Source organism: Myotis lucifugus, unplaced genomic scaffold, assembly GCF_000147115.1.
Source record: "Myotis lucifugus unplaced genomic scaffold, Myoluc2.0 scaffold_100, whole genome shotgun sequence".
In the NCBI taxonomy this organism is placed as follows: domain Eukaryota; kingdom Metazoa; phylum Chordata; class Mammalia; order Chiroptera; family Vespertilionidae; genus Myotis; species Myotis lucifugus.
Window position 1 is genome coordinate 2,318,601 of NW_005871148.1, and position 9,684 is coordinate 2,328,284.

Consider the following 9,684-nt stretch of genomic DNA (forward strand, 5'->3'; position numbering starts at 1 on the left):
TCAGGTGCACAGAGTAATGGTTAGATAATAATGAACTTCACACAGTGTTCCCTGTTATTCCCAGTGCCCACCTGGCACCACACATAGTTATTGCAATGCTATTTTGATCACTTTCTTAAGAAATTAGAATTTGGGGCTCAGGCTCAGCCTTCGAGGAGTTGTCTAGTATGGTTGCCACCCGGCGCCACGCCCAACGAGACTTCCTTCCGTAGCTTCAGCTTCTCACACGGCAGTTATTCCTTCAATGGCAAAGTATCTCTAGAAACTTTGTTACAGGATGTAGGTTTGTGTGAGTATCATTTTTCTATTAGTTTCCCTTATTATATTTCTTTTACTTTGCCCTTTGTGTTTATTGCACTGGAAAGAAATGGTTTTACTTCGCTTTGAAAATATGGAACAATTTAAATACTTTACCAAGCCAGATTAGCCATTTTTCACCATTCATTTTTCATTAGCGGGTTTTTCTGTGCTTCCCTTATAAGAGGACTTACAGCGGGATTTCTTTAATAATGGTCTTCCTTGGTGTATTTTAAAATACATTTTGATTCTTAAAAAAAAAATTAGGGAGACAGCCAGAGAGGCCAGCTACTAGCCAGAACAAAACAGAGTCATGGGTAACTTCATAATGATATATACAGGGGTGGGCAAGTGTAGATTACAGTTGTGAGTACTCGAAACACAGAGTTAATAAAGCGATTGCAATAATCATAACCTGCAAGCTGTTTTCCGTACGAACAACCGTGAGCCACCACTCAGTCCTTCAATAAATAGCGAGAATCCGAGATCCCTGGTGGTCGCTGTGGGCTTTGCCCCATATTTGCCGTGACTAGACTGGCTTGGAGTGTGCTTGGAAGTAGTCAGCATTCATGAAGCGATGGCTCTGAACCTGTCCAGGGTCCCAGGAACTAGCCACACGGGAGGAGCCTGAGCCTGGGTCTTTGGTTTTCTCTTGGCCTCATACCCACACTCAGGGCAGAAAGGGGCGGTTGGCGGCTTCGGCGTGGGCTCCATGCTCATGCTGCTCATCTCCACCGGAAGAAGGTATTGGGTGGCGCGGGCTGGCTGCAGGGTCCTCTTGTCTCCAGCTTGCTTCGCTGAAGAGCTTGGATGTGGGTTTTGGGTGGGGGCTACAGACTCCGATGACCGAACCTCAAGTGCAGTCGAGTCAGCTGGAGGCTTGTGAAGACTCAAGTCGTCCCACCCCCAGAGCTTCTGGTTCAGTAGGTCTGGGGCGGGCCTGGGAAGGTGCACGTCTAGCACGTTGCCAGGTGAACATGGGGCTGCTGGTTGGGACCACACTTGAGATCCGTCGCTTTGGATACACACGGACATAAATGCCTTTCACGCAAGGAGACGCATCCTCTTAACCTCGCCATCTAATTGCCGAGGGAGGGCTTGAAAACGGCAAGCGTGTCCATTTGATTTGACACGTTCCCTCTCGTAATGACTGTTTTTCTCTCGTGCCCTCTAGGATTCTTACGCTCGCTATTTGAAATCTCCCATCTATAAGGAAATGCTGGCCAAAGCTATTGAACCTCAGGAAACCACCAAGAGAAGGCAAGTGGAATGGCCTGTGGTTGCCGGTTGCCTGCTGTTCTTGTTGGCAGAGAATTGAGGGTCTCTTCCAGCCCAGTGGCCATGGTTGAGAGATGTTTGTTTGATGGAAATATTGGGGACTGGGAAGTATGTATCAAGGTATGATTGCCTCACTGGCCTCAGGATGCCCTGAAATCATCCTAGCAAGATTTCCTTCGTCATTACTGCCAATGAGTTTTCTTCCCCTTGTGCTGGTTTGAAAGAATCTTATCAGACTTATAGTTACACTTATCACAAACTAGAGGCCCGGTGCACCAATTTGTGCACAGGTGGGGTCCCTTGGGGTGTCCTAAGGAGATCGGGCCCCAGCTCATGCCCTTAGCCTTGCAGCCCCAGCTCGTGCCCCGAGCCTTGCAGCCAGCAGCCCCACCTGGCACCCCACCTTGGCCTGGCGCCGCCCACGCACCTGCTCCACTATCCCACCATGGTCCCGCTCACGCGGGGGCCCATCGGGCCCAGCAGCGCCTCCACTGCTGCCCACTGCCAGTGCTGCGTTGCCGACACCCGCCATGTTCTGCACCGCTCCCTGGTGGTCAGCGCACATCATAGTGAGTGATTGAATTCCCAGTAGAACAACCGTCTGAGGGGACAATTTGCATATTAGGCTTTTATTATATAGGATAGAAGCAACTCATTGGTGTTTTTTAAACTAAAACAATTTTGTTTTTATTTTTTGTAACTTACTGGTTTTTTAATATATATATAATTGATTTCAGAGAGGAAGGGAGAGGGAGAGAGAGATAGAAACATCAATGATGTGAGAGAATCATTGATCGGCTGCCTCCTGCATACCCCACAATCTGGGCATGTGCCCATGACCGGAAATGAACCTGGGACCCTTCAGTCTGCAGGCTGATGCTCTATCCACTGAGTCAAACTGGCAAGGGCCAGTTTTTTAGTTGCGACACTTCTCCACCTTCCTAATGTATGGGGATTAATTTAGCCACATCTTTGTATCCTTGGAGTGCCCTAAGACCTTATAGAGAACAGCAGAATGTACCATAGAGAAATGGTAGATGGTTAGGGGAAACGAACAGTGCCGTTCCAAGTATTCTTGGGGACCCTCTCAGTGTCTGTCAGTCAGCACCTCCCCCCGCCCCTTCCTCACTGGAGATGCAGATCATCTCACCTGGCAGAGCCCTGGCACGAAGCACGGAATCGTGTTCTGAGGGGGCAGTTTGAGCTCTCCTTTTGGCAAAAAGGAACCTCTATGGTAGCAATTTTTGACCTTTGTCATCTCATGGCACACATAAACTAATTACTAAAATTCTGCAGCACACCAAAAAATATATTTTTTATCGACTTGACAAAAAATTTATTATTTTGATTGATTTACAAAAAAATAATAATAGTAATCACCTACCCTTTTTGCTCCAAAATGACTTAAAAAAAATCAGGTGATCAGGTGCCTCTAGTTGTATATAAGGATTTGTGGTACCAAGAATTAACCAGTCAGATGCAACTTGATTATGTGACGTGACCAATAAGATGCAACTCTGTGCTTGGGCCGGCGTGGCTCAGTGTTTGAGCATTGACCTATGAGCCAGGAGGTCACAGTTGGATTCCCAGTCAGGGCACATGCCCAGGCTGTGGGCTCGATCCCTGGTTTGGGACGTGCAGGAGGCAGCCAATCAATGACTCTCTCTCATCATTGAGGTTTCTCTCTCTTTCTCCCTCTCCATTCCTCTCTGAGATTATATATATATATGACTCTGTTATATGACCTATATATTTATTTATGGCTCAAGACAGGGCATTCACACCGGACAGCTATTGCTGTTGGCTGTTGTTATTTTTTTATTTGACAACCTTAGGGAAAAGAGGTCCGTGCCCCCGACTAGATAGTCCGGTATTGCATGTTTTAAACATTCTTGCAGCTCACCTGTTGAAAATCTCTGATTGATGGGGATTGAAGATTCAAAAGAGTAACCAAAGACGCGGGACTTTGGGGGAGGTGTTCCTAGCGCCGATGCATGACCTGTCCCCGCCGCGTTAGTAAATGTTCCCGCTCGCCAGCTCAGCCCACGCTGGGCTCCTATCCAGCATCTCCAGTCAATTCAAACGAACGGTGGTTGGACCGGAGCCTTTATCAAAGGAGCTTTAAAAAAAGCCCAACTCGGCTTCATTCTCGAGGAGAATGGCGCTGTTATGAAAAGGAGAGAAAGGAGGTCTCTGTGGTGCCATTCTTCTCGGTTTCCCGGGGAAGGAAGGGAGTTCAGGGTCCCTGGGGATTTGAAAGCTTCTCCTTTAAGCCCCAAGAAAGGGCCATAATCGCTCCACAAGTCCTGCAGGAAGTAGTGGGGAAGGAGGGGAGTCTCGCACTGCTCTCTGCAGAGGCTCTGTGAGCGGGGCAGGCTGAGAAGTCAGCAGGATCTCCTCCTGGGTGCTGGGTGCCGGGAGGGCTGCGTTGGCATCAGCCCCAGGGGCAGGGAGAGGCGCTGTGTTGGAGCCGGGCGATGCTGTTACTGCTGCTGTGGGCGGGAACACGCGTGGGAATGCTTTGGTGACACTGAAGCTCCGCCTGTGACTGTGGGATTACGGCGGGTGTGAGTTCGTAACATGATTTGCAGGGATAAGACGATGTGTAAAACTTAATTTTTCTAGAGCAAGTTACATGGAGCTCTCCACCTTCCCCTGGCAGGGCTGGTGGGAGATTCAATATCAGGCATGCCTTCCTGTTGGGGAGCCCTCTTCCTCCCTAGGATAGAGTTCTACAGGCTCCTGTAGTCCAGAGATTTGGGGACGTCCTAGGTTTTAAGTCTACCTTTGCTGCTAAACGCTTGTTTCCAAGCCTGTGGGTGGCTTAGCTGCTCTCTCTCCTCTGTATGAGTCAGAGCGTTGTCCTGGCTTCTTCCAAGGCCACGGTCAAGAGAGTTTGGTCCCAGGAATCCACGTTTAACCTCTGTGGGAGGTTCTGACTCCCTGGGTGCATGTGCACGGGGCCAACAGCTCCCCAGCCCTCTCCAGGCCCCTTTCCCCTTTCTCGGCCCACTGACCTCTTAACCAGCCCAGCTCTTCTCCTTCCCAGAGCCTTGGCTTTGGAAAACAAATGCTCCAACTCTCCCTTGAGGCAAGAACCCAAACCCTCCTCGCTCCCTTCTTCAGGAAGAGCCTGCCGGAAGTTAAGATGACAGGTTGACTTCTAAAGATTGTAGGTGTGTCTAATCATCACCATCCAGGCAGGCTCCCTTGTGGATGGCACTTGGGACTCACTCTGGTCCATGCTCTAAGGGAAAAGAGCTGAGGTCGGACACACCTCTGAGAGCCCCACCTGAAGTTCACCAGGAGCACGAGGAACAAGTCCAGTTCTGGCCTCCCAGCCCCACCTCCAAGCCAGGTGTTGAGAGGCCATTGTTGGGCAAGCCTGTGGCTTTCTGCTAACCACCAGCGCTGTCCCTCCTTCCAGCTCCAGCCTCCCATTTATGCGGCGTCACCTGCGCTCCAGCCCGAGCCCCGTCATCCTGAGGCAGCTGGAGGAGGAAGCCAAAGCTCGGGAAGCAGCCAACACGGTGGACATCACCCAGGTCCTGAGCAAGCTGGACCGTAGGAGCCAACTCAAAAGAGAGCTGCCTCCTAAATAAACCTGCCATCGCTGGGGGTGGCGGGGCAGGCACGTGGGAGAGGCAAGCAAAGGCAGGGTCAGAGTCTAGGAGAGTCCATCCCCGATCAGTGGGGCCGTGGGGTACACAGGTCCAGCCCATATTTCTCTGACCTCCTTCATGGTGGGCTTCCCAATACCACGGCAACGCAAGCTTAGCTCTCTCACCCCAACAACCAAGGGGCAGTGGTGGGGGGAGGTCTCCTGACTCAGTTGCTGTGTGACCACCTATCTCACCATAGGGGGTCCTGGTAGTGAGAACCATAGAGAAAACAGGCTGATTTGTGTCCCACCATTTGCTTTGAAAAATTAAAGAGAAGGCCTCCCTGTCCCCTACTCAGCCCAGGCATAGCTCTTTCGGGCACATTTGTTTCAGATAGCTTAGCAAAGCACCTCATCCCATCTTATCTCTCCAATTTAGACATCGCTTCTAAAGCAGTTGGAGATCCTGCCAAGAGACCAGTTGTAGGGTTTCCCTATAGATGCATGTTACTGCACACCTCTGTTACACCTGCCTGGAAAGGCCCTGCTAAGACATGTCTGTTGAGCTAGTTCTTAGTCCCAATTACGGAGGGTGGGTGGGCCAGAGATAAGAAAATATCAGTAGGGTGCTTACGACAATGCCTGGCATGTAATAAGTGCTCAGTAAAGGCCAGCTGCTGATATTATCAGCACAACAGTTATAATCATCAGCATCACCACCATCATCACCATCCTTACTATCATCCCTACCATCACCAGCATCACCATCACCTGCATCATCATCACCATCATCCTCACCATCACCACCATCAGCAGCAGTACCATCATGATCATCCTCACCATCACTATCATCACCTCATCATCATCATCACCATCCTCCTCACCATCCCTAGTATCTTCATGGTCTGAGAGTACGCGTGTGCTTTCTTATACCTGCCAGTGTTGTCCAATACAGTGATTTGTTATTTTTTAATATGTAGGGCATTTCCTGAGGGATAGCCAAACCATCTTCTCTCCTCTCTCAAAGTCTTGCAGGGTAGCCCTCTAGCTCTCTAGGGACCATGAGGACATATATAAGGGGAGGGGATTAGGGCGTTGGTGTCCTGTCCTCTGCCTGCAGCTCCTGTGAGAGGACTGGCTAGCAATCGTATAGTGACTGGTCAGTCCTTTGGCCCTGAGTTCCATGGCGAAGTAAAGGTCCAAATGCGGAGGAATGTGCTGGGCTGAGGATGAGAGGAGGTGCTCACCCATGTGGATTTTCCTTCCTGGGGCCAACTGCACATTGGCTTTTGGGGACGGTGAGGAAAGGGCGAGTGAGAAGGGACTGGAGGGGGTGACGGCGCACACTGCGTGCTCACCCTGAATGCAGCCCTCTGCTCACCTGCCTGCGCCCAGGAAGTAGGAGTTCAGGTGGCACAGGTCTCATTGGAATCCTCACCCAGTTTCTGGATGGAAAATGAATCACTCCTCTTGCACCATCTGCTTTGCCTTTCATTTCGATCCTGTGATTGTGTCCTCATGTCAACACACCTGCCCATTTCATGCTCCTTCACTTCTCTGGGTTCCCTTGCATAATAAAACAGCAGCACCAAACCAAACCAAGCCACGCTCACCTTCACCGCGTCTCTGTCGTGTCTCATTTCTTCACCATGTGCCTTGCATGCCACTGCTTCGCTGCTTCACACCAATGGAGGGTCTGGTGTGGGCTGGAAGGGCTGGGTCTCCAAGTGCAAGCCCCAGGCCTCTGGGGGAGGAGCGGCCAAGGTCATGGTGGTGGGGGGTAGGAAAGGCATCCTGCTTAGAGTGTCCAGGGCCAGTTGGGCGAATGGCTATTGGCCCAGAAGGAAGGACCTTCTCAGGCCAGGTTAGTGAAGCAGGACAGTGGCCACCTTCCTTACCTGTACTGTCCTTCATCCTGGAAAAGAGAAGGAGCTGGGGAAGGAGTGAGGTGGGGGAGGGGGCACAGAATTGGGGGCGGGTGGAGTTTAGGGAGGGGCTCCTCCTATCTTAAGCTGTGTGATCTTGGTCAAGTTGCATCATCTCCAGGAGCCTCAGTATTTTTACCTGTAAAGTGGGGATTGTAACAGGAGGTTATCACTAATTCTGAGTAAGTAGGGTTCAAGTGAATGGACCAGGTGGGGTGTCCTCAGTCAGTTAGTTGAGAGCGGAGGAGCACTTTGTTGTGTCTTTATTTCTCCTAACGAGGCTTACTTCGTGGGTTTGGTGTTTTAGTTCACTCTCCAGGACCCCATGTCCTCTCCAAACTCACAGGCAATGGGACGGCGACATGCGACATGCATCAGCGCCTCCTCAGGGCCTTTCAGGAAGGGACACAGCCAACCCCGCCCATGACCCTGGGAAGGGAAGAGAGGACAGAGGGGAGCCTCCCTGGACTTGCTGATTTTAATTTTCCAGCTCAGACAGGCTCTCTCAGGCTCCTTTGTCTGAAGCACGCCTGCCCCGCCCTCCCGCCCCGGTGCTACCAGGGAGGTTGAGGCACTTCTCCAACGAGTACCCTCCCCGCCCCGTATTGCCTGCCTCCTTCTCCCGGCTTGTCCAGGTCCCACACGCAGTCTTTCCTCCCAACCACCTGCTCTGCCCGCAGGAGGCACGGGGAGGTGCTGGGTCCAGGCCATCCATCCCCCAGGTGTGCCTGTGGACACAGGTAGGGGTTCAGGTCAGCGTGGGTGGCCTCAGGCCTGGAAGAGTCAGCCAGGCACCAGCTGGGGCTTCTCCTGCCGCCTCTGTCACTCTAGTAAGATGTTTCCGATGCCTCCAGCCCTGAGCGTGGGAACCAAGGATAGAGAAGGGATGACGGTGGGTGGCAGGTACTAAGCATTGCTCACTGGGGGACTGGGCCTGAGGGGGGTTGGAAATTCACCTGGCCGCACCCAGCATCCCAGGCCTGGAGGATGACCAGTCTGTGCCTTGGGATGCAGCGCCCACGTCTGGGGATCATGGCCAGGGCTTGGGACAGGGCTTGGCAGAAGGCCTGTGTCTGTGCCATCGTCACAGGTGGCTTTGGGGGCCCTTCCCAACTTCCCAGGTGAAGCCACACCAGACCTGTGCTTTGGGCACGGGCAGGGGCCGAGTTATCAGGGGGCAGCCCCTGTGCCCATCGACCAGCCACCCCACTCACTCTGAGCTCTCTTTCCTTCCCTGCAGCCTGGCCAGCACACTGCTCCCAGCCCCCACCTGGCCGTGTACACGGGGACTTGCGTGCCCCCCTCTCCTTCCAGCCCCTTCTCCTCCTCCTGCCGCTCCCCCAGGAAGCCCTTCCCCTCGCCAGGCCGCTTCATGCGGAGGCCCAGCAGCACCGTCTGCCCCTCGCCCATCACGGTGGCCGTGGAAGGCTCGGAGCAGAAGGGCGAGGCCGGGGGGTCCAGTGCCGGCCCAGGACCCTCCAATGCAGACACCAGCGAGGCCTCCGCCGACTGCCCCTGGCCCCGGCCCCCACCCAGGGCCCCTCTCAAGGCCCGCATGGCTGTGTCCTTCAACAGTTTTCTGAGACGAGGCTGTTTGGCCTCCCCCGTCTTCGCCAGGCTCTCGCCCAGGTGCCCCCCTGTGTCCCATGGGAAGGTGCAGCCCCTAGGGGATGTGGGTCAGCAGCTGCCACGGCTGAAATCCAGGAGAGTGACAAAGTGAGAACCAGTGGGGGGTGCTATGTGTGTGCATGCACGTGTGTGGGGATGTGAGCACATGCCTGTTGGTACACATGTGTATGGCGTGCATGTCTGTGGGTGTGCACATACCTGCATGTGTGCATATGTCTGTGGGCATGTGCATGTGTGTATGGCGTGCAGATGTTTGTGGGTGTGCACATATGTGCATGTGTGCATATGCCTGTGGGTGTGTGCATGTGTGTGTACATATCTGTGGGTGTGTGCATGTGTGTATACTAGTATATGTGCATATGTCTGTGTGTGTGCATGTTGTGTGTGTGTGTGTGTGTGTACACATATGTCTCTGGGTGTGCATGTCTACTGATTCTTTCCATTTGGTGTTCCCCCTGCACTCCCCATACTGGCTTTCCTCTTGTGTCTGAAGCTTTTTCCAGATCAAAATGGATGTGCCTGTGGAGAGTGGCACCTACCTGATGGACGCGGAGGACACGGGGCCAGGAGCCTCGGGCGACCAGGCCATCAAGAAGGAGGTCATCTGCCCCTGGGAGAGCCTGGCCTAGGGCAGAGCTGGCCGAGTCAGGGGCCTGGGACCAGCAGGTGCTCCCGGCAGACTCTGCTGGGTGAGGCAAGGGACACGCTCTCGAACCTCAGTGCATTAAGATCATACTTGGGGGCCGAGAGATGAGATGACGTGGACTTGGGGGAAGCGTGCTTTGTCTGGGCTCCAGTGGCCAATTCCCTCCCACCCTCTGACCTTCCCCCTTTGGCATGTGGATAAAACGACTTTACTCGCTGCCTTAAAACCGATAAAAGGTTAACTTGTAAGAGTCTCTGGGAGTGAAATGTTAGTGTGTGTCAGGTTTTCTTGGTTATTTAGGAGCTATC

At 52.9% G+C, this 9,684-nt stretch overlaps 1 protein-coding gene across 1 annotated transcript in view; it reads left to right on the top strand.

Moving 5' to 3' along the window:
- The window catches only part of RGS9 (regulator of G protein signaling 9), a 52,971-nt gene extending 43,612 nt beyond the window's left edge, over positions 1 to 9,359 (top strand). Inside the window, exons 16-19 of the mRNA XM_006092421.3 lie at positions 1,472 to 1,557; positions 5,003 to 5,120; positions 8,342 to 8,817; positions 9,224 to 9,359. Coding sequence (XP_006092483.1) covers positions 1,472 to 1,557; positions 5,003 to 5,120; positions 8,342 to 8,817; positions 9,224 to 9,359 — 816 coding nt within the window. The remainder of the gene's footprint in view (positions 1 to 1,471; positions 1,558 to 5,002; positions 5,121 to 8,341; positions 8,818 to 9,223) is intronic.
- The last annotated feature ends 325 nt before the right edge of the window (positions 9,360 to 9,684 follow it).